This window comes from Drosophila eugracilis, unplaced genomic scaffold (genome assembly GCF_018153835.1).
Source record: "Drosophila eugracilis isolate 14026-0451.02 unplaced genomic scaffold, ASM1815383v1 contig_2088, whole genome shotgun sequence".
NCBI classification, from domain to species: domain Eukaryota; kingdom Metazoa; phylum Arthropoda; class Insecta; order Diptera; family Drosophilidae; genus Drosophila; species Drosophila eugracilis.
The window spans coordinates 8,005,122-8,029,926 of NW_024572964.1; the positions used below are offsets into that span (position 1 = coordinate 8,005,122).

The window sequence follows — 24,805 nt, forward strand, 5'->3', positions numbered from 1 at the left end:
ATTTACTGTTACATTATTTATACACACACACACACATACAGCTTACACATACTCACAGAGACATACATACGATGGCTATGTAGAAGCGATAAAACTGAAAGGTTGTCACTTTGGCAGCGTTAGGCGGTCGCTCGTGTTGGTTGGGATAGGCAATGGTGTTGGTAATTGGGTGGCAAGGGGGCTGGCCAAGGGGGCGATGGTGCTGTGTGGGGGGAGGGAAGGCAAAGAAAAACAACGAAGAACTCGGCGAATGGGACAACAGGGCGCATGAGCAATGTGTGTTGGCAACATTTACGAGTATTGCGAATGCAACATGTTGACAAAGTGGAATGTAATTTTAGGAAGGGAAAGATTTGTTAAATAAATTAGAATTATTAGAAATTATTAGGGTACTTAAAGAACTGCTGAAATAAAATTTAATTTAATGTTATTATTTTTTTGAAAAAAATACTTTAAATTTGTTTAATTGGCTTAATTACAAGTTGATTATAAAACGTTTTATTTAAAAAATAGCTTTATAAATATATAAAAAATTGACCATTACTACGTAATACTGCGTAAGTTAATTATTACTTAAGAAAAATGTCTAAAAAATGGTTTAATTTTAAAAAGAATAAAATTAAAAAATGAATGAACAATCCAAAATATGATCACTAAGCCAAGCATCTTAGATTGTATTTTTGCAGCTTAAAAAACTTTACTTATTAATTAAGTTAATTTTCATAACAACTTTAAACCTAAGTTTATTCAAAAATTCCTAAATATTTATGACTTCAAGGACTCGCTGCGAATGAAATCCACAAATTTTCCCGCCAATTGCAGGCCAAGCCGAAGTACCTACAAACAAACGCTGGCAGACACACACACACACACCCACATACACTCTCTAACAACAACCCCGAAAAACCACAAAGCAAACAGAGGGGTTGGGGGGTGGTGTGTTCTGTGAACAGATAGAAGGGGAGTGAGGGGTACATCCATTCGTCTGACGTTTGGTCGTAAGGCGTAAAATCTGCAAAGCTCAACACTGAGACCAAAAGCCGGTTTCCCCCAACTTCCCCTCCACCGCACTCTAGAAACCTCCCTGCCTCCACTGTTATTTACATTTTGTTTTGCCGGCTTTTCCTCACGAACCGAAGTATCCGACAGATACACGAACCCAAACGAGCGGAAAATCCGAAAGATACCCGAGCCTTTGGCCAGCGATTCGGGGCTGGCTTTATTTTCCGATACGATTCCCATCCACCGATTCAGTTGGCAACGGCCCGTACGCTGAAACGGTCATATACGCTTTTCAGTACGCTAAGAAAAAAGAAAAACCAATTGAAGAGATCTCTCAGATGTGTTTTTGAATATTTTCCCCAATATTTGGAATCCTGAGTGCCGCGAGTGTTATTTTGAGTTATCGCGATTGCGGCTAAGTGCAATTAGTGCCACAAATTTAGTGCAATGAATTGGGAAATCTATTTCTCTGGCCAGGCGCATCATTAGAAAATGAATTAAACCAAAGAATATTCTATATAAGTGCTGTAGTGAGTGTGATTTTTGAAGTGCTCAAAATTCCAGTTTGCTCTAAGGTAATTTCCTACTACCCCTTCCCTCAAAATATCTAGTACTCTAACGTCAGACCATAAAAATATGTCACAGAAAGAAGGAAAAACAGAATGTCGCGCATGTTAATTAAGAGAAGGCATAAAAAAACAGAAATGCCGAATGGTAGTGGGGCCAATGCCAATCCATCCATCACTCAATTGCCGGATTTTTCCTGCTACTTCAACCATAAAACTCTGCTTTTCTAGTCAACTGTTTTTTTAGCTGTCTTGCCTTGGCCAAATGTGCATTAATTTTCATTTCGAAAGGGAGTCGAGTGCACATGTGTTTCATTACTTTTTTAATCTTGCGTCAGGCGATAAATAATCAGCTGGCTGCGAGTGCGATAAATATTTATGCAAGTTGCCTAAACAGATGCCGCAGTCACTCTCAACCGAAGCGATCCCTCGGGCACTTAATAAAAAGATCTTTTTGGAAAATCAAACAATATTTGAGTATATCAATCTGGAAACGAACTCAACTTCCTTTCTGCTGTGAAAGATTTCGAAAATTGTTGTTTGTTTGCTTATCTTGATGCAATTTGTCCGGCCACGCCTCTCAATTAAATCGCAGCCCAAAACAGAAAGTTATTCCTTTGGGGCCTGGGGGATCCTTTGTTTTGATGTTATCAGCTGAGACTCTGCCGTTGTTGCATGTTGGCTAACAAAATAATTGACAAAACAAATCATTTACGTGGCAAAAGTTTTCAGCCCATCTCGCCCCGTATTTCTGCACCCCTTTAACCCCAGTCATCGCTTAAATTGCACACGGCGGCAAGACACGCAACATGTTTGATGACAAAAAAAATAGAGAAAATAACAAAAAAAGATCACGAAAATTGTGCAACATTCGGGGGCACTGAGAATTTCGCGCTGAAATATAAATAACAGCATAATAAGTAGACAGACCGGCCGAGTGGAGAGATAAATGAGCTGAAAGGACGGCGATGGGGCTGTGCCGAGAACAATGAAAATTGTTTTAGTCGATTTTTGTGTTCTTTCAAATTTTAGTTTGAACTGAGAAAGTGTTATTTTCGATGATAAAAAGATGAGATATATTTATATAAAAACCTTTATAAAAGTGTAAAGAAGGAAAATGCCTTTTAAAGTTGCAATATATTACTTTTTCGTATCATTAAAAATATTTACAACGAAAACAAACATTTATCCCTAAACTAACATTACTAGGCAGTCCCAAAAATCCACCAACCTAACCCAAAATCAAATTCGGTAATCAAACCAAATGCAAACTCACATTTAACCGCAAGTTAAATCATATTAGTAGCTGTCAGACCGCAAAAGGGCCCATTCCTGCGGGCAACGGAACGTGGGCTTTCCGGGGTTAATGTTTGGCTTGTGGTTCATAGTCGATTGCCTGATTTACGGGCACGCCCGCATACGAAATGCTCATTGCAATAGTCAACATGTTAACATGTTGTTAAACACACGTTGGTAAATTGTTAAGGGGGCTGAAATTTTTACGGCCCATTTTGGGCTAGAAATCCCCACATTTATGGCTATTAGATTTTCGGTTATTGCCATGCCGCGTTGAATAGTGCAATGATATGGGTCGAGTCCTTCCTCTACTAACTTCTCCCTCCACCTATTATTTCCCAATGAACGCCTAACAGCAGGCTATGTTTTTATGGCATTACCACTAGTTAGTAGATAAAACTGGAGGGGAATCAAATCAAACAATGCGTTGTCCTTGACGATCTGAAGGTGACGATTGTTCAAACAAATAGTAGGCCATATAGTTTATAGCCTCGATGGATTTTCAATTCAAGTATACGCTTAGTTTATGTTCCGGTGATTGGCTTGTGAAAAACTTTATAGCATTTTAATTGCTAGAACTTTCGATTGCCTCCGGGGTCACATGTGCTCAGTTCCTGAAACATATTCATCTCGATCGTGTTTATTTATGTGCCTCTAATTTATGCAACTAGTTTTGGTTTGCTTCGATCCCAGCGACCTTGTGATAATATTATAAAAATTTCAACAACTTCGTCGTCGTCACCTGGGCTGAAGTTTTCCCAAGAACTGCGTAAAAGTGAAAAATATAAACAAAAATTGTTTAGGGCAGGGAAAGTGTTAAAGCCCATGAGGAGACCTAATATCTATAGGATACAGATTATAATTTAAACTCCTAAAACACATTTCATAATATGATATTATATGGAAATCATTATATAAGAAAACTTTTCCAGTGCAAAGTTCACTTGCAATTTTTCCAGAAAGCTGACGCATCACAGACCCCAACCGTATTAACTTTTCATCTAAACAGCCAAAAGCCACAAAACTATTTAACATTTTGTGCAGTCAAAATGAAAATCAGTGTTTATTGAGGGGTTTTGGAGGGAAAATTCCGAGCATATTAAAGCCATCTGCCCGCGGGGGAGCTGCATCTGCGATTGCAATTCGCAGGTGTTGAGATGCCTTCTAATTTATGAGCTGTGCATAGTGGGTTAATGTAACAGCAAATGGCCCATTGCGGTTTTGAGTTAAACAAGATGGGGGTCCACCTATCACCTATAAACCTCTCACCCACTGAGGCAAGGTCGCCTGAAGTGGGAGTGGGTGGCTATACTCGTATTTACATGCTCCATTTGGCTGAAACGAGGAAGCGGACTTTTGAGTAAAAGAGTTCAATTAGAGCTTAGGGAGCACGAACATGAGGATGAGAAAAAGGGAAAACCACGTGAAAAACGGTCGATAATTTCATTGCTCCGGCTTCCCACTTGATTAGCATTCCTTTGTGGGACAGATGTCTGGGGTTATTTATCTTAAACGGGGAATAAAATTTCAATTTCAGACATTTAAAAGGTTTGCGGTTGAATTTTATAGTGCTTTTTAGGTATATTAGGTTAAATAACCATTCAATGAACTTCTAAATTATATAAGAAAGAAGTCTAGAAGAACTCTTTGTGAGTTCATAAAGAAGTTGCCTATCAAAAACCCATTGGAAAGTTCTTAACTACCAACTTTCAGCTATTAAATCTTTAAAGTTGCAAGCAATTAATTAGGAAACTAAACTGATAGCCTTGGTAATATATTCAATAAATTAGACTAAATAAATATTCATATCAAGAGAAGTTGGGGGTTCTATGCAGCGAATTCAATGAGCTTGTAATAAAATGCTGAAATATTACGCATACGCCAGGGACGCATAAATAAGTAAGCAGAACGAAGTATTTTCCGATCTGATTGATGCCTTCCTGCCGGAAAATCGTTTTGGCCAATGGCGTGAAATTCACTTTCGTTCGCTTTTGGCTTTTGTTTGGCTGATGCCATGCACATTTTCTGGCTTTTTGTTTTGCTTTTTTTTTTCGGGGTTTACGTGTTTGAATGTGCCACGGGATTTTATTGATTCCCAGCTTGGAGTCACTGCCAAGAAACAAAGACAGCGGCAGTTCTGGTTGACTGAGTGAAAGCCAAGTCAAGGCAAAAAGGCAAAAAAAAAAACACAGCGAAATAATTAGCAAGGCAGCTCGTAATGTTGGGCCATAAATCCAGAGTCTGGCATTTCGTGTCAAGGCTCTCGTCGTCGAATCGATTGATAAATTAATCAGAATTAGTCCTTGAAAGGCCATACTAAATATTTATAGAGTTCGTATTAGCTAGCTGAGCTGCCTTGTTGGGGAATTTTTCAATTTCAATTGCAATTTGAAATGTCCATCAATATGGAAGAACCTTTAAGACTAAGTCTAAACTTCAATCTCGCCATGCAAATCGCTTTTTATCTGCTATATCTGTATCCTCCGACCAAGAACGAAGCCACTTAAGCCAACTTTGGTTGTAGCTGACAAATGAAGACTGACATTTACCAAACAATTGAGCTAAGGGAAAAAAATGAAAAGAGAGATGTGAAAAACAGAAAAACCAAATTATTCCGCTTACAACTTGTCGGGCGACTGTTGAGTTTTTGAAGGCAGCTTGTTGTGATAAAGTTACAGATTTCCGCGCTTGCCAGCGTTTTTTCCCCACTCTCTGCTGAACGTGAAAGACTTAAAATAAAACCACTTAGTCGCTGAGCTCCATTTGCAACAATTGTTTGAGCCTCGCCAGCCATGATAAAGTGTCCTCAGAGACCTCAGTTACGGATGAGGGCGAAGGGAAATCCCCGAATTTACGTCAACTGCATGAGCTTTCAAGGGGAAGAAAGGAAAGATTTTTGAATAATTTAAGCCCTAGGCGGTTGCAGGGTGACAAATATGTGTTGTTTTGGTTAAAATGTTGCTGAAAGTGAAGAAAATTAACAAAGAAAAGATGTTCCAAGTTCCCTTCTAGCTTAACATAAACTACTCCATTTCCGTTTAAACTAATTTGGTTTTCCTTTTACATGGTTAAATAATTACTTTACTAAATCTTAGAACAGGAATTTCCTCTTCAATAAATTCATTACCTTAACCCTTCAAGTAAGTTTCCTTCGATGGAATTCAGAATGAAATTTATAAGAATTCCGCTGGCCAGCCAGACGTATCCGCCTCAATTTAAACAATTAATGTCAATCTGCGCCAATGGTGAATAATTTTATGCCTGCTCTAGATAGGAAATTATATTAAAAAGTAAGTTCATTCGATTTCATTAGCTTCGATCCCCTCCGAGAGCCATATCTATTTACCCAGCATTTATTTTATGCGAATGTAAATACTAAGGAAACTATGACGGTGTTTGTTTTGTTTATATATATTGTTTTTTTTTTTATTCAAAAAGCTAAACAAAAATAGGAAAAATCTTTGAACTGTGTTACAGAGGAAGGTGCTCAAAAATAGAGAGAGCGGCGAAAGATTTCGATGATTCTTTTGAGAACTACCTGGGGCGCAACTAAGTGGCAGCTATTTTAGGATCTTGGCCTATGTTTTTCTTCTTTCATTATTAACTGAAAGCTGACAGTTGGACATGTAATTGTATATAATTGAAAATGAAAAGCCTCACATAGAATCACACTCAAACACAGAAAATGCACACCTGCAATCGCCCTCGCATTCGGGCGATTTGAATGTCAGAGACTGGCAAGTTTTCAGCTTTTCAGCATCGTTCGTTGTCTGGCGGAAATTTCAACGTGTTCGGGATGTCAACATTTCCCTTCTACACTTTTCACACCCAACGATCACCATTTTCCCAAACCATTCAAATACGGAAAATGCAACAAGTTGCCAGCCAGCCAACAAAATGGCGGAAACGTGTTGCTGTCCGGCGTTGACTGGAAAATCAAAGTTATGCCCCATGCTGGGGGGGTATTCATGAATTATGAAATGCATATTTAAACGCAACTTTAAACTTTTTTATTGCCATGAAGAGGGGCACGGAGGATGCATCCTAATTGTGGAAAACTTTCGCACACGCTTCATATCCTGGCAGCCGGTCCACGTCGCACGTCGCTGTTCATTGACTTTGGCAGCGTACAAGGATGCAGGACACACAGTGTGACTTTGTTTTTAATACACTCGACTCGACTCGACTCGACTCGCCACGACTTGCCTCGACTCCAGCTGCATCGATCGACGGGACAAACAAGGCTCGTCGCCTGTCTGGTCCTGCCGCAGTTCATTACTCCGGAGGCCGGGCATCCTGGCCCTTTTTTTACACCGAACAAAACTGGAAAACTAACCTTTCATCAGCTATTTGAAAAATAAAAAAACTGTTTAACATATTTTTAGAGTTGATTCATAATAGAAATTCTAATGGTTGAAGATAATAAAAATACTAAATGAGTCTGCCAAATGTCTAAAGAACAAACTATTCTAGGAAAAGATTAAATTTACACATCAAACTAAAAATTCTGGTGAAAAATATTCAAATTTTTCTGACTGCATTACTGCCTGGCACGCTGTTATCCCGTGACTCCTTGCCTTTTTTGTTAGCCGCTGTCGATGGCTTACGTGGAGCCATGACAAAGATTATCAATAACAAGTCCAAGGAAGATACACACATGCGTTATCCCTGCAACGGATATTGGCTACGCCACAAGCTTCGCATCTCTCTCTTCCACACTGTCCATCGAATGTCCTGTCCCGCCAGCTGGCCATCCATATCAATTGTGCCTTCGTCGCCTTTGTTTGTTCAATGCAGGAACTGTTCCGTTTAAATATTCAACAGCTTTATGGGAAATTATCATTTCCTTAACAACATAAATAGCTTACTTACATGTTCTTAAAACAGAACATATTCTCTTCTTATAATTATTTCTATTAACTTAAAAGTTTATTTACCTTCACTGAAGGCTTTTCCAATTTGAGTTAAATCGGTTTGGTCTACATTTCTCTGTTTTCCCATGAACAGCCAAAACCAATATCAACATCAACGCACAAATGAAATTTTCTTTTAGCTTGGCAGTTTGGAAAACTCAACATATCCGCCCAACCTCCTCCTCCTCGTTCTCCTCGCAACTCGAATTCGCATCATAATTTGCAATGTGTTTTCGGGGCAGGAAGTTGCCGCCGCTGAAAATATGCTCAGAAAATTGATGGCATGGGAAAAAGGTGTCCGAGCTTGTCATATCCTGTTGGCATAGCCGGCAGAGGTTCAGGTGGATAGCATTCCTCCCGGCCGGAAGTGTGAAATATTTTTACTAACCTTACCTGAATTTACCTTCGCCATCTTCTTATGTGCAATGGAATTTTTGCGCTGGAGCGTATTTTATTGGCATTTTGTAGGAAATTTGTGGCCAGCTAGGAATTCTTTCCACAATTTTTCGTATTAAATTTTTCAGCTCGCCCGACGGCCACAATTTCCCTGGAAATCTCTCAATTAAGCTGAAAATCCCCACGAAAATACAAAAAAATACTCGATTTTACGTTGTGTTCGCCGTGCGTATAATTGATTTAGCCAAATTGTTAACCGCATAAAAGTGGGCAAATTGCGCGAGGCTCCTGGTCCTGGTCCTGGTCCGAATCAGAACCAAAAAGAGCTGTAAGTCCGCCGGGGAACCTTTTAATTTCACGCATGCAGTGCATAAATTTAGCATTTTGCCATTTGCATTTACATTTGGCAAGGGGCATGATTATGCGACACTTGTCAATGGATTTGCATGCCACAGCAGTTGTCCCCTCTTCGGTATTGGCCACTCTGCAGTTTTCCACTTCGGTTCGGTGAGAGGATAATCAGGGGTTAATCCCATTCACATTCTGAAAATTTGGCTATGGTTTGGGGATTTCAAATTGAATAGAATTTAAGGGCTATTCTGGCTAACTTTTAGGTACCAAATATTCATTAGAACTGTGGAATAATTTTGTTTATGGATGGAAAATACGATAATTTCTGATGAATCTTTTGGTGTTCTTGGGAAAAAAAAAAAAAAAAATTCATTATTCGTATATTGAAGATTGTTAAAAAACATTTTTGAAAACGCAAAAGAAATCAAAGTGATTTGAAGTGTAAATATTCGGTGGATGGAAAAACACCAAGCTAAAAGTCTTTTGCGGAAAAACTATTTATCTTGATATTTTGGTAAAATGTATATAATTTACCATTTTACATGTTAGATTCCGAATCAAAGTCTCGCCACACAATGTAGTAGGGCAATTGTAACTGAACATGCCGAACATTCCACGCCTGTCAACGCTTCCTCACTCAGCGGCAGCTTCTTCGCTGCATTCTAGCGCCAAAAGTGCAAATTCTAGAGGTGCAGTTCTAGAGGCTAGCCAAATGTTGCTGCTAATTAAATTGACTTCATAGGTCTGCCTTTCTCTCTTTTATTTTTTGTTGATCGCTGGCCGGGGGTGGTGTTTGTTCAAAATGTGGGTCAATTATGCGATTCGTCGCGTCACACACAAAACCATGATGGCTAAGGGTAGGGGGTGAAAAACATCCATCAGAAGAGGCCCATTGAAATGTTGGGGGAGCAAATGGAAGCACAATACGCACAGCAGGTTGTCTTATGTAATTATTTGTCAAATTCACACTGAGCACCGAACAGTGTGGGGCCATCCACTAACGAGCCACTGACACACGGTGACCGCAATGCCAACCAACCAGACGCCCCTCATAATTTCCCCGGGCAATCAATCAACAGCTGGTTCATTATGACAATCGAAATATGCTATATATATATAGATAAAATTGATCGAAAACGAAGCGTAACGAAATAAAAATATGATGTAGCCCATTGTATATGTATGATTGGTATTGGCAAATTGCTTAGTCAACCGGTCCGGGGATCAGAACTTCCGCCCGTGTCCGGCAATCGGAAATAATTATCTAAAATTTGTGACAAATGCGGGTGCAGATAAGATTAAAGTCGCCGAGCGTGTTGAATTTGCCCCAGTCGCCAAAAAGTATGCAGCAATCGAGGGGTTAAAATCCCATTCCCTTCCCCCATTATCATCACAAAATCATTTTCAACATCGAAATTTACTTCCATTGTAAGCATAAATCTCCAACACACAATGGCCCCAGCATAACTCACTTGATATCCGTCTATTTAGCTTTTTACAAACGTTTATTTTGTGTTGATTAATTAATATTACACTCTTTATTGATAAATTATGTGTTAATATAAATAAAGTGTTCATTTTTTGTAAATATTTTTCACTCTTTCATTACAAGCAATTTGGCAAAGTGTATGCATTTATTTAACATAAATATCAGTATATAAATTAACATCGAAGTAGAGGCTAATTGTGCATTTAGTATACATTAAATCAAGTCCAGGCAAATGCATTGAGTGGGAAGACCATTGATCAGACGCACATTCACACGTAACACTAACTACTATATTAATATATAATATATATATATATATAAATGAAAGTTTTTCTTTTTGCCGGCCTGCCCACACATTCCCCGATTGTTCAGATATTGCCCAAAGGCGGGGCCTTGCCTGGGGTTTTACTCCCCCGCCCTGATAAGTGCTATCTGGCTCATGTTTTTAGTGACTGTATTTGGGGTGCTGAAGGCTTTAAATCGTCTAGATTTATTTACAATTAATTTTATTTGATTTGTCATACATTTCTCGGGTCGAGCTCATTTTTGCAAACGCACGGAAAAACAATATTGTGTGCTGCTTATAATTAAGTTTTATAATAAACCATTTGTTTTTTAACATTTTATGATCTTAAAGCAAATGTTTTTTCATCCAAATCTTAAAATAAGTTTAATTGCATACAATATTTGATATATTGAAGGGTTTTCCAACTCCAACTTGAGAAAATTAAATTTTCTTTGTTATATTTTATTACCAAAGGCTTTTATATATTTTTAATATAATTCATTGTTTAAATTTTTTATAAAATATTTCTTTTAAAACGTCATTTTAATGTTAAGTGTAATATTTTCTCTATAAAAGAATTAGTCAGAAATATACTTTGAAAAATTACAAACTCAAGCAAAATAGATTAAAAAAATTCAGAAATATACTTTCAGAAATTAAAAAAATAATTACTCTGGCAGTTTTTTAAGTTTTAGTTAATTAATGATATGTAATAAAAAATTCAAGTTAAAAACGTATTTTTATATTGTCATAACTCAAACCCATGAAAATAAAATGTAAATTGGAGAAGTTAATCAATAATTATTTTTTCCCGTGTATGCCCACTATCATATATGTATGCGTATGCGTATACATATCTTTCTATCCGTGATCTGCCCCCCAGAGACCCAACCCCCCGCCCTGTGCAGATAGCTGTTGTTGTTTTTGTGGCTGCTGCTCCCCCACATAAAGCTGACAATAAAAACAAAAATACGCTCACTCATTCACACACTCATGCCGTCACATTCACACGTTAAAGTCGCAGTCACACACACAAACTCATACTAATTGTAACTGTAAGTCCGACAAAGCGAAATATGAAAATTTTGCACAGAAATTTGCACTTTGTTCTCTTTCAGTTAAGTTCTGGTTATTTTTTGTTACTTTTTTTTTTTTGGTGGGTTCAAAGTTCTTAGAGCAGCGCGCACTTGTGTCGTTTGGGACCTCGAACCACGGGACATAGAACCGAACGGATGGCCTCATCGAAGACCGTCTTCAGACCCTTTTGGGTCAAGGCCGAACACTCCAGATATTTCACGGCAGCTATCTCTTTGGCCATTGCCAAGCCCTGGGGATAGGTAATGGGCGTCAGTTTCTTATCCTTCAGTTTTTCGATCGTCTGTTTGTCGTCGCGAAGATCCAGTTTAGTTCCAACGAGAATTATCGGAACACTTGGGCAGTGATGACGCACCTCGGGGAACCACTTGGCTCTCACATTCTCAAAGGAAGCCGGATTGACCAGTGAGAAACAGATGAGGAAGACATCTGTCTGGGGATAGGACAGAGGTCGCAAACGATCGTAATCCTCCTGACCGGCTGTATCCCAGAGGCCCAGGTTGATGGGCTTGGCATCCACCATCACATTGGCCGAGTAATTATCGAATACGGTGGGTATATATTCGCCGGGAAAGGCGTTGGTCGTATAGCTGATCAGCAGGCAGGTCTTACCCACCGCTCCGTCGCCCACAACCACACACTTGATGGCCTGCATGCTGGGTAATCGATGAATTCAGCAGTTCAAGAGGTTTTTGTAGATCAGCTGGCTTTCTGGTCGATTTTCAGTAGCTTAACTGGTTTCTTTTATGGTTTATATGTAGGTAGTTAATTATAATGACTTTGTGGTAATCATTAAAATCAGTAGGTCAGCAAGGTTTGAAATTAAGGTTTAATTTTTATTAGTTTTTGTTGGTAACTTTATTTTAATTACGAGTTCAAAACAGGTAAAGACAATTTTTTGAATTCCGTAGCTCAGCAAGGTTTTCTGTTTGTATAGCTTTTGGTTCTCGCGTTGGCGTTTTTGCTTTTTATTATTTTTTTTTTTTTTTTTTGGCGATTATACAATAATTTGCTCACGCACTAATACAAATGCTACCCACACGCCAACACAGACACACATGTACAAAGAACGAGATGCGAATTCGAAGTGGAGTTTGATTTATCACGAGAGTTTTTCAATCAATATTCTTAATTGAATGCAGCACTTTGACGGCGTTCTTCCTGTTTTTGTTGATATACTATATTTATGAATTAATTGAGCCCGCATATGTATGTGGATTTGCTCAGGCAGAAACGGGGTAAAGAAACACGCCCAAACGCTGTGAAATCTTCGCGGCGAGTGAAGAAAATTTCTGCCTTTGCTGGCAGTTGTTGTACTTGTTTTTGTGCTGTAGTTTTCTCTCTCTCAACTTGTTTGAGGGCCGCCCGAAGTATGACTGTCTCGCTTGCTCGCATGCGCCAGCTATTTAAACCAAGTGCTTTGCGCATACGCTCTCCCACACAATGAGCGAGAGAGAATCTGAGGCTGAGAGAGCGAGTGTATGGCACAGTGGCCTCTTCATAAATTAGTCACACAGCACTGTGAGACTCACAGTGTGAGTCATTCTGGCGGTGACGTTAGTCGTGGCAATCCATTGGGAGCATAGAGAGTGAAAGAGAAGGTGAGAGCGAGTGTGTGGGAGGGGAAGGCTCTGTCTCTCTTCACTTGACCTTGCTTTGGTCGTTTTTGTAGAGTTTTCTATATTTGTTCGCCGATTTTCCACGAATTTTCCTGCCTATGTTGTTTTGAGCCAATTTCCACGCGACTGGTTGAGGTACCATCAGAGCTGAGCAGTACCTAACTTGCGTACTCACTTTCTGCTGGCTTATCTTGGTACAATAAATTCTTAAAGCCACACCAAAAGTAATAATAACTTTTATAGTACGAGATAATTTCTAACGATGAATAATTTATATTCTGTACTAAATGTTGTAAAAACTTTTTAATATTTTTAATTTAATGGAATTAAATAAGTTATTATGTCAACTCTCAATTTATTTGCCTTATAATTATACCCCATGGATTGATAAATAAATCAGTTTTCCATCACTAAACCACCGAATGCAAACGATATTTGCTGCCGTTGACTGTTTTAATGGACCACAAAATTGCGTGTGTCGGCAAAAACCAAAGCTGAAGGAATAATAACAAACAAATACCGACGGACAAACGCAAACACAATGCATAATATCGACAGTAAAAACCGAAAACCAAAAACAGAACCCAAACCGAATCCATCGCATCCGCATTCAGGCTAAAAGCGATAGTCCAAATTTCGTTGGCTTCCGCTTTTCTACCCTTCCTTCGCCAACCCCCTTTGCCACGCCCATTTCTGCATTGATTTTCACATGGAAATGTTTAAAAGGCCACCGAAAACGGCGGAATATTTCCGCATTTAAGTTAATTTCTCGCACTACCGATGTTGCTGCTGTAATTGGATAATTAAATAGGCGCCACAAAATTTGCTCTTCAGCAATCTGAATAATAATAACCAGCACATGAATATGAATTTCAATAATAAACATTTTCAAAAAGTTTTTAATGGAATTTATTGTAAAAAATCCGCAACAATTAAATTGCCAATGAAGTCCGTTCAAGTGGAATAAATGTTTCTGTTTCTGCTTCTGTTTGTGCGTGGGTGAATCATTCGATTTGGTATTCGATTTCAAGTGGATGGGAGGTGCAAGGTTATCTCCAGATCAGGGTTTATAAAATATATCAAAGGGGGTGGGCTGAAATGCAAGCATTTTTAATATTAAGTTACAGCGTAATTTAGGCGATTCACCAATCGCGTTCAATTAAGTTGAAATGCGATAAGCGGCAAAAATTGCTTGGAGCACCTGATCTATCGAATTATTCTATATATATTTCATGAAAGGAACCACCTCCCAAAAGCTTTAAATAAAACACATTTTGTTCATTAGTTCACCTATATTTTCTATTCCTTAACGCCATCACGACTTGCTTGTCGTACACCTTGGTCTTTTGGCCACTGATCGCACCTTCCGGCTGGCTGCAGGGACTTTCTGCTGCCTCTTTTTCCTATGTAATTTGGCCATACCGCACTGCAGCTTAGATGTTTTGAAAGCCCTTCGGTGATTACTTCTTGTGCTGGATGCACAGGGCATTCGTCGCACAGTGGTCTGTTGAGCTGACAGGACATCAATGGTTAGTCTGTTAGGTTCCCCAAATCTGGCAGTCAGATAGGAGTACTCCTCGAACAAGCACTTCTCTTCCAGGCTCAGCGCTCGCCAGGCATTGGTTGCCTCTTCTAGTAGGGTCACCGGAGATATCAGGCTGGCATCATGGCATCCAAGGCGGTATTCCCGCAGGAAGTTTAACGGGGCGGAGCGGCTGATGAACACATTCGACGTTGAACCCATGCAATAATCCATCATTTCCATAGCGATGTCAGGAATAGAAAGGAATTTGGCTTCGAAAATGTGCAGTCAGAGCTAGTAGTTACACTTAATTTAGATTCAGAACTTATCTTTGGGTATAATGTGTATTAAATACTTTCTTATACAAATTTAGTTATATCAAATGGCGAGTTGTTAAATGAGGTACTAAGATTTACTATTGCTATAAAATTAAGACAACATAATACGCCAAAGTTAAAATTTTGTAAAAATAAAATTTCAAATATTTTTCGTAAAATTAGGTAACACTTTTAGTTGGAACTTTGTATTTGTGTTTACTTCTAGGAATCAGTGTAGTAACTAAGGAATTTGGTAAACAAGCTTTACTGATATGGTTTGAAAGTAAATTTCTGGCTACTTGGGTCAGGAAAAAGCCAACTAGATCGATGTCAAAAATTTTCATATTTTTATACAGTTTGTGTGGTGATAAACGTCTGAAATTTCAATTGAAATGCAAGTATCAACCGCTTTGCATTAATCGGGTAATCGTTGGCATATCCAGGCCTTTATCCTCATATCCTTATTACGACGTGTCCATTACAGAGTGGAAAACTGTGCAAATAATTAAAGCCAAAGAGCGATACGAGTGACAGCGAGTGCAACAATTATTTGATTACTGTCGCCGGGACTGCCAGTTCCCTGTTCAGTTCCCTTTTGCCACGTAATTGGCGGAGTGATATATATATATAGATATTCATATATGTATGGATATAGCAGCTCCCCCCAAGTAATCGATCCAGGAACTCCATAGGAACAGCTTGCTGGCCATTATGCAGCGGGCTATGCATAATTGTTGTTGCTGGCCAAGTGGCAGGAAAATGCATAACAAACTGAAAAATATTCAAGCCATTTTTATTGCCACACCAGACGGACCGCACACCAGAGATATATATATATATATATATATTTATATACATATAGGGACTGGCGATAATGAATGAATGCGCGCTAAAGAACCGCAGTCTGAACCGAAAAGGGCGAAATAAAACAAATAGTGAAACTGCAACTGCAACAGCAAACAGAGGCTACAATAACAATAAATTTAACACTTTAACGGTCGTCCGTGTAGCGGCTATATTTAATATCCCAAAATCGCATTAAATTATAAAATTACAAAGGGAACAAATTGTATTAGAGTGGTGTGTAAGTTTAAATTGTGCTGCATACTTTTAGGCTGGATTTACTAAGAGTGTAGAGTTTATCTCAAAATATCGATAATAGGGACTTTTAAGTTTGTATACTTCATAGCTTTAGCGAAACTTTTTAGATGTTACAAATCAGTTTGTTTAACTTATACATTCTGATTTCCATTTGATATAAATTTAAACCGTGTAATGATGGTTGCTTACACTGAAATTAATTAATAGAATCCTTCTTAGTAAGTAAATAAGGTGCTTGTTATATACTTACAGTATTTCACACCGGTTACCTTCCTTATCCACTCTAAGTGATCGCTGACCCGGATGTGTATGGAAGGTAGATCACGACAAGTGTCCGTCTTTATATATATAATCCCAACAAAGATGGGTTGTTTGTCCATTGTGACCACTGAACCGCCTATGTCCCCTTCACAAGCTCCCACGCCGCCTTCACCGGAGGTGCACATATGATAAGTTTCCAATTTTCTATATATCTTCTTGCATTCCTCGTTCGACATGATCGGTGCCTGTATGCACTGCATCCATTCCGGAACCCTGCCGCCTGGCTTAAGAAATCCATAGCCGCATACCAAGGTCATATTTCCAGTAAAGCGATTAAGAGCTTGCGAAAAGCCTGGCATCCGGATTTTGTTAATTCTACGGTCGAACTTCTGAAACGGGCACTTAACCAGGGCAATTGGTCTCTTTTTATCAGGGTGAAAGTAAAAGTTTTGTCTGTAAACTCTTTTCATGTCGAAACCCCTATACGATCGCCTTGAGGCAAGGTGGAGCTCAATATATTGATAAACTAAAACTTCTCTGACCGTAAGAATCCATTGGGTTGATATTAATGTCCCGGCACCATATTTAATTGACGATCTTAGACTTCGGGCGTAGATTATTCCAACTAGATATATAACCGTAAAGATCTTGGCTCTATGGCCGCCTGCGATTCTGGGTCTCACTTCCACTTCTTCACCACTCGAAATAACTATTGATAGAGCTAGCAACGGCACTGCTAGTTTCATTGCTAGGCTGTACTTCATCGGACTTCTAACTTTGAATTCTATTTAGTTACAGACTCTGTGATCTTCACTACAAAAAGCTTTTATATATATATGTGGGGTGTGTCGAAGCAATTTGCTTAGTTATTTTATTTAATCAGTGTGACTAAGCGCTAAATTTACGGTTTTCTAGGTTGAGGTTTTCTCTTTAAATATAAGTTTTATTTTAACAACCCTTATCGGATGTTTATCTTTCCTTTTTATTACATTTTTTTTAAGGTAAGACTTTGGAAACTGTTAATATCTGCCGGTAATTAATGTTTTATGATCAATCCACAACATTGGTATATTTTAATTTTAAAGTGCGAATTCCTTGGCGATTTAATTGCTTAAATACTTTTCCGATTTTCCCGTTTTTCACTTTATCCGTTTGCAAATTTAATTTATTTAATGAGCAGCGCAATAAAACGCATTTACTGTCAAGTGATAAAATGGTATTCCAGCTTCGTTTTTCTTTTTTTTTATCCCGCGTCTCACCATTACCACCCCCCCCCCGCCTGGCATATTTTTCATTTATATGTGGTCCACATGTCAGTAGCATTTTCCACCCATTTCCACCAGCCTGTTGACATGCAGCAATTATTAACTTTTGTGCGGCTGCTGCCATGGCGCCGTGTGTTTGTTATTAATTTCTTGTTATTTATGCAAATAGTTGGCACTTAATACGCCTGTAAATATATTTAAATATTTGTTTCCTTTATTTTTTTGTTCTCGCTATCACTCCCTTGCAAATTGCTTTGTGCATTACAGTAGATTAACAGCAAACAAAAGGCGACACGTTTTCCGCTTAACTTTGAGTTTTTTTTTAGGAATTTTAAAGTTTTTAGGAATTTCCTGGCTTAGATGTCCTCAAAGTTGAGTTGGTTTCAGTCTGGTCTGGTCAGAGTTCCATAAACTCAGCGGAGTTATCGCCAGCAGACGTGAAGTCATCTTTGGGCAGAAGCCGATGCACTGAGAGAAATATGTAAATATTTTTCTTTCATAAAAACTTTGAAAAATTACTTTGCAATAAAGCCATTTCTTAAATGGAAATGTAATGAAAAAATTTTAAAAATTTAAAAAAAATCAAAAGTTTGTAAATTTATAAAATCAAATTTCCCAATAAATTTCTCTCAGTGTACGCATATGCATTCCATGCTTTTTGGATCGGTTTCGGTTTGGCCCGACCGGGGTCACGTCTGCGGGTCCTTGTTGGCTTGGTCTGCCATGTCCTGGTCCCGACTTCGTCCTGTTTGACTGCTTATGAATAAAGTTGTTTGCTGGCTTGTCAATACACACATGGCATCATCATCATTCTCCCCACTCCTACGCCACTACTCCCCCACCCACCGCCCTTTCAATTGGGGTTATTTGTCGCTCTATCTGGCCCAGATCAGTGGGTAGAGAGAGCCCCTTTTGTTGACTTTTCGGCTTTCAATGGGCCACGACGTCTATTCATTTTTTGTGCTGCGCTATTAGGGTTGCCATCAACACCACCACCCCGTTAGCCCCGAGCCATTTGAAATGAAAAGTTGTCTGCCACATAAACATATGTATAGGCAAACATACATACATATGTAGAAATGGAAACAGAAGACACAAGATGATGATAGGTAGGTAGGCAAGTAAATAGCAACAGGCGTGGTGACGAAATGTGTCCTTTGACATTTGATCGCTCGCCTCCGATAATCCTGACAGCATCGCATCGTTGGCTCTTCAACAACTCCGGCAGCTTAATGGCTTGCTGCATTATTTATAGCACGTCGAGGTCCCATCAAAACGCTTTAACACGAATTGCTAGTAGGGGGAAAAAGAAAAAAAAACTAAGAGAGTAAAATACTTGGAAAAGGCACAGCGAAATGTAGTCCACAGAGTCATCGACTTTAAGCCGTAGACAATGCGGGGCATTAGGCATCCCGATTCTGAGCGGATGCAGCAAAAGTAATTAAGAAGTTTGCGGTTGAGTCTATTAATTAAGTTGAGAGGGTTGTCTATGAAAGTAGTTGAAACTATTTTAAGGTTGAAAATATAAACAACGTTCTTAAAAACCTCAAAAACTGACTTAATCCTACATTTATTTTTAATCTTTAAGTAATAATTTTAATTTTTAATACTTTGGGTGAGCACTTACCCTTTTTTAGGGCATTAAATCTTCTACTTTAGCAGAAAGCATCTCCTGTTTGTGTGCCTTTTCCACACTCAATTACAAAGTTCAGCTCACATGTGCAGATTCCCTCCGCAAGGAGTTTCCCTACCGTGTTGGCATCCTGAAGTTTAGCCGGCTACGACTTTTACTTACTCACTTGCCGAGTAGCGTCTTAATTTACTTTTGCGCTCAGGCGTCTGGAAAATAAAAGTGCAAACGGTGGCAGCCTTTTCTTTTGAGCCTAAAAAAGCTTGCAGCACTCCAAGAAGAGGGGGCGAGCAACAAGGGAATGTAACTACGGCAATTTCCTGCACATTTTCTAGCGGTTGAACTTGGGCTGTCGACTTGCTCCGTAGTGCAGTTAATTATAATTAAGCCGAGTTAACTAACCACTTGCTGGCACTTGAGAAACTCTACTCTACTCTACTACACTACTCCATAGGATTAAGCGCAGACACCTTAAATATGTCAGATGCTGTTATTGTTGTCTTAATTAAAGTTGCGTTCATTAAAATGCCAACAGCGCCGAAAAGTAGGCCACCAAATCTGTTGCATATTCAAACGTTTATTCAATACGCCTGCACCAGGAACCGTTACTCAACGTGGTTGTTGCTATTGTTGTGGGGATATTCACAATGACGAACATCAGACTTCAAGGAAGCTGTTATGGCATGCACAGCGGGAATTTCAGATGGGTTTATGTTAGGTTAATTCTGAAAAAAAGTTTAGTTAGTAACTAAATGCTAAGGAAGGACATGAGCGTAAGTAACATCCCTTCAATAATTTAGGGTTTCATATAAAAGATTCTAACTGAGAAGTTCTTTCAATCTTAAACTTATCATCTTATTATATCGACCACTTTTATTTACTGTGCACTTTTGCCATCGGCGTTGTTCCTTCTTCATTTGCAAGGACAATGCGACACAAAAATAGAAACCGTTGGATGAGTGAATGAATGCCTGAATGGGTGAATGAATGGATGAAAAACCAGACAGAAGACTGGCAGGCAGGAATGCCATTATAATAAATAAAGAGCCTTTCACTCATAACTGGTGCACAATGCAGCCAAAGCCATGAATATCCCAACTCCTTGTTACTCCTTTTCTGGTTGTGGTTCCTCCGTTTGATTTATGCCAAACAATGCGAAAACCCTTTTAATAAAACTGATGGCTGAAAGCTGTAGATACCGATCAATGAATATTTACCAACATTATACAGCCGTCAGTAAATTGAAATAGAAGTTGAAGTTGAATGTGAAAATGTCAAGATGTAAGGATCTTTCAACACTGTAAGGTTATTTTGTTAACTATTTTGTTCTACTTACCATATCAGCTATCACTCCCTATGTTAGATTCATGCCGAAGCGAGAAAAGCTTTCACAATTAACACCAACTGGCGCGCCCATAAATCCGCAATAAATTTTTCAGGGTGGGGATTGCATAAAAATCACATTAACAATTTGCTAGTACACGAGTATTTTATTTTTATGGCTGCATGTTTTATTTTTATTTCATGCACGTCTTTTGTACATTTTAATGCCCTTTGCCACCCACACTCACACTCGCACTATGCAAAGGAGCCACACACGCACACATTCAACACACATGTTGCCACAATGGTGTTGGTGGATGGAGAGGGAATGCCAGACAAGGAGGCACTGCACTGTTGCCATCGAAAGCGCAATAAAAACGCTTAATTTTTCACTTTTACACGAGTGAGAGCAAAGTTTCTTTTGTTGTTGCTGCTTCACCACCTCCTCGCGTTTTTTATACGTTTTTCTTCTCCTCTTTTTTTCCAAAGGAAGGATAATGGGCGAGTCCTTGTATGTGAAAGCCATTTGAAAGTTATTTAATTTAATAACAAGCTCAAAACATGTTTCCGGTAAAAGCAAAATAACATAAAGAGGCAATCGAAGGGGAAAATTGATATAAAATAAGGGGAAAATCCTTAACATTAGAAGAGCTCTTCATATACTATAGATATAAATATTAAATATTATATTGCCTTTATATTTATATAAATATATTGCCTTGATTAAGCCACCTTCTTAAAGCAGATTAAAATATTAACCGATGAAAGAGTTTTTTCAATTAAAAAGGCATTTCTGCATTTTAATTGCCTGGCATCAAGATAAAAATCCCCAAAAAACAAAAGCGAAAAGCCCAAGCCAAAGTATAAATGAAACACAAATACGCCCGTTGATATCCATTTGATTTTTAAGCTCGCTGACAAACAACAAAAGTAAACAAAAGTGAATGTGATTTTTATTTATTTTTCGGTGCGTTTTTCTCTTATTTTGCAGATTTTCCAACGATACTGGACAATCTGCGGCCGCTCACAGATTTGGATTCGTTAAAAAGTGAAAATTCAGCCGGGAACTGCGAGGGAAAAACAATCCGACTGCAAATGCAATAAGCCCTCGACAAAAGCCCCGTCTAAACCACAGCCAAAAAAAGGGGGAAAAAAAGAAGATAAAACGCAGCATCGAAAACGAGGACAACAGGAGGGTTTTCGCCAGGATTGCGTTCTTGTATTTTGGACACACGTGCGCCGCGGCTGCGCCCGTGCCCGTGTCCTTGGCAGGACCTGTGACGTCGCCAGTTGGCTCCGGGTCCTCAATAGCCACCATGAAGCTGTCCAAGCTGTCCAACCAGACCAACTCACAGGATCCGCAGGCGGTCAACTCGCGCATCTTTGTGGGCAACCTAAATACCTTCCAGTGCTCCAAAACGGACGTGGAGCGCATGTTTCAGATCTATGGCCGCCTTGCGGGTAAGTCCCTGACATCCAACCAAAAGGGCTTTCTTCTACAATATCTGAATATCTCCTGCAGGCATATCCATGCATAAGGGCTATGCCTTTGTGCAGTTCACCAATCCATTCGATGCCCGGAATGCCTGCCACGGCGAGGATGGCAAGACGGTCCTTAGCCAGACATTAGGTAAGGTTTTACGTCTTTGACTGCAGGCTGCATGTGATGGGTGTTCTGGAAAGCTGATCTTTGATCATATCTTTCTTTATAATTCGTTTTTAAATATATTCTTTACGTACTTAGTAAAAATCCTTACTAAGGCAACCTTAAATCTGTGCAACTTCAAGCGGCCTTAAATTCGCTGCTAACGAAGGCTGCTGGTTTGCATAGACATTCCAGACCTTAACCCTCGTTCTTGCCTTGGCCCGAGTTGCATGTCCATGGGATATCGCCAGTATAAAAGGAGTCTTGTAGTTCGCAGGGGGGGTAAGGGAAACGTCAGGTTAATGGCCGCCGGCAGCGGAAGCGTTGCACTAAAATCGAACAAACGCGCGAAAAAAGCCACAAAGGCGCCGGGTAGGGAGAAAAAGATGGTATGGCTTGTCCTGGCTTATGGCTTACATACTCGTACATACATAGTATGCAATGGTAATGAAGGAGAGGACCCAAACCCATGATCCTGGCATGTGTAGTGGCCATATCTCTAGGCACCCGCCGCACTAATGTCTGAGTATTTCGACGGGGCGGAAGTCGCTGCCTACCGCAAAAACTTAAAGTGCGGCCGACATAAATCTTGGCACGATACTTTTAATGAAATTTCAATGTTGTGCCAGACAGTCGACGACTGTCTTTTGTATCTGCCCCTCCCCCCCTTACTGACTAACTACTCACTACCTACCTCCTACCTCCTTACTATCTGACTATCTGACAGTCGTCTAGTCGTTCGTTCGTTCGGCGTTTAATGAAATAATTCAACGCCAGTTGCAGCTGCCATGTTGACGGTTCTGCGAGTCTCTTTCCTGGCTTTTTTCTGTTGTATTTTTCCTTCAGTGCGTGTCTCGTGTGGAGAACAAGTTAATGCACTTAGTGCTCTGTGTCAGCTGATGATGCTTCTGCTGCTGGCGGCAAAGGGGATCCGGATGCGAATGCTTCATATTCGCCCCGGAAAAATAATGGAAAATTCCGTTGCTCTCATAAAAAGTACTACCGCTTATGCAAATGCGAACTGCTAAATGTGAAATGCTAATTCCACTGATTAGGAAAAGGAAAACCAACAACCAAGTGGCCGGCATAATATTTCATTGCTACGCGCCATTGACTTTGAAGCGCTGGGAAATGCAGCCAGGCCGCTACTAAAGCGATTTACACTGGGGGAAATCTGGGGGGTGACTGGCTGGCTGGCTGGCTGGCTGGCTTGCTGGAACTTGTGCAAATCCTTCTTACGCTTTTATCCTTAATCTTAATTATAGCCTGCCAGCCCAACAGTCGGACAGTGAGGCGGTAAAAAAGAAAACAAAAAAGCCAACAAGGAAATAGAGCAGCTGAAAAAAGAAAGTCTCAAAGCCATCACGCCCGCTTTTCTTGTAGTATTTTCTTTTTTTCAAAAACCAAACCCACCAATTTGTAGATAGCTCTGAATTTTCCTCCTCCTTATCCTATACTTTCCATGGGTTTGGAGGCGCAGACGTCGCACTTCAAACTTTGTCATGAATTATGATGAACGAGCATGGGCTGTGAAATCCCTGCCTCCTGCGAATAGCTTTCCGCAGAAAAAAGGGCTTTGTCGCACCCTTTTCATGGCAAAGTCAAATGCGGTTAGCCTTTAAAATGGCATTTGTACACTCTTTATGAGTTTAAGAGAAATAAATACTTGAAAAAAGTGACCTATGACTAAGGTAATGACTTAAAGAGTTTAGAAAACCCACAAAATCCTTTAAAGATATAAGATATTTCCTTTTCAAAGAGCATTCCCCTTTCGACTATCTTTAGTTTTTAACCCTTTATCATTGTTTTTTATGCATAAACCAGAACTGACAACATGAATTCCAGCTTTGGCGCACTTTTATTAAGATTAATGATCGGGGTGCAGCCGGATTGGATTAACCATGGAATGCAGCTGGCCAATGGACATGCACATAGGGAAAAATAAACATTTTTAATCACTCACAGCTCGTCCATTCATTTGGCTAATGAAAGGAGTTGGGCTGCCTTTGTAGGTCCCAGCTTTTTGTTTAGGGCTTAGACAATGGCTTCAAAGGACACGGAATTTTTGTATATTTTTATATTTTTGGGGCCCAAAGCAGCAGATTGCCTTTTGTCATTAAGAATTTTCTCATTTCCAATTCCCTCTTTCAGATGTCAACATGGTGGCCGAACCGAAGGCGCATCAAATCGGAAGGAAACGTCAGAATGTGAGCAAGACCGGAAACGATTGGTGAGTCTTAGGCGGGATTACCAAGGAATTCAACTGGAATTCTAGTCAAGTTTTTGGCTCATTTCAATTTTAATCTAAAAGTTAATTTTGCTCAATTTAACGCCGCCATGTGGCCGCCCATTCACTTAGACTTTATTTACATATCATTTAACGGGTGCGGGGGTTTTCCGGGAGCTTTTCCGGATTGCCACACAACAAATAAATAAATAAATAAGAAACCATTCATCAGGCGATGGGGTCGCCCTTTGTTTCAACTCCCGTCCGGCATAAAATATTTGGCTGTCAACGGCTAGCCGGGTTCCCTTTTTGTTTTTGGCCGAAACCAACCGGAACACTTCAGGCCAAGTTCTCGTCTCCATTTCTCTTTACTTTTTCGCCTGTGAGGGTCAGTTGGTGTTCGAGTGCTGCGTCAACACACACTATATAGGTATGTGTTTGGTATATGGTATATGGCACGGGTCGTATCCTGGTAGTGGATCCTGTGAGTGGCAGTTGCAA

At 39.6% G+C, this 24,805-nt stretch overlaps 4 protein-coding genes across 5 annotated transcripts in view; 1 reads left to right on the forward strand and 3 right to left on the reverse strand.

The window, feature by feature from the left end:
• The first annotated feature begins 1,230 nt into the window (after positions 1-1,230).
• LOC108102732 (probable basic-leucine zipper transcription factor Q) overlaps positions 1,231-24,805 on the forward strand; it is a 29,490-nt gene continuing 5,915 nt past the window's right edge. The window contains exons 1-4 of one of the 2 annotated variants that reach the window (XM_017207879.2): positions 1,231-1,577; positions 21,424-21,893; positions 21,955-22,062; positions 24,229-24,307. In XM_017207879.2, coding sequence (XP_017063368.1) covers positions 21,749-21,893; positions 21,955-22,062; positions 24,229-24,307 — 332 coding nt within the window. In that variant the 5' untranslated portion in view covers positions 1,231-1,577; positions 21,424-21,748. The remainder of the gene's footprint in view (positions 1,578-21,423; positions 21,894-21,954; positions 22,063-24,228; positions 24,308-24,805) is intronic. The other variant, XM_017207878.2, reaches the window with a different exon arrangement.
• LOC108102735 (ras-related protein Rac2) lies at positions 11,019-12,690 on the reverse strand. The gene has a single exon (XM_017207883.2). The coding sequence runs from the start codon at positions 12,047-12,049 to the stop codon at positions 11,471-11,473; it is 579 nt and encodes a 192-aa protein (XP_017063372.1). The 5' UTR covers positions 12,050-12,690; the 3' UTR covers positions 11,019-11,470.
• On the reverse strand, positions 14,291-15,100 carry LOC108102736. The gene has a single exon (XM_017207884.2). It carries the CDS (start codon positions 14,776-14,778, stop codon positions 14,329-14,331), a length of 450 nt encoding a protein of 149 aa, XP_017063373.1. The 5' UTR covers positions 14,779-15,100; the 3' UTR covers positions 14,291-14,328.
• On the reverse strand, positions 15,876-16,960 carry LOC108102734 (serine protease 1-like). The gene is made up of 2 exons (XM_017207881.1): positions 16,204-16,960; positions 15,876-16,143 (listed from the first exon to the last, which is right to left on the reverse strand). The coding sequence occupies exons 1-2, from the start codon at positions 16,958-16,960 to the stop codon at positions 16,139-16,141; spliced, it is 762 nt and encodes a 253-aa protein (XP_017063370.1). The 3' UTR covers positions 15,876-16,138.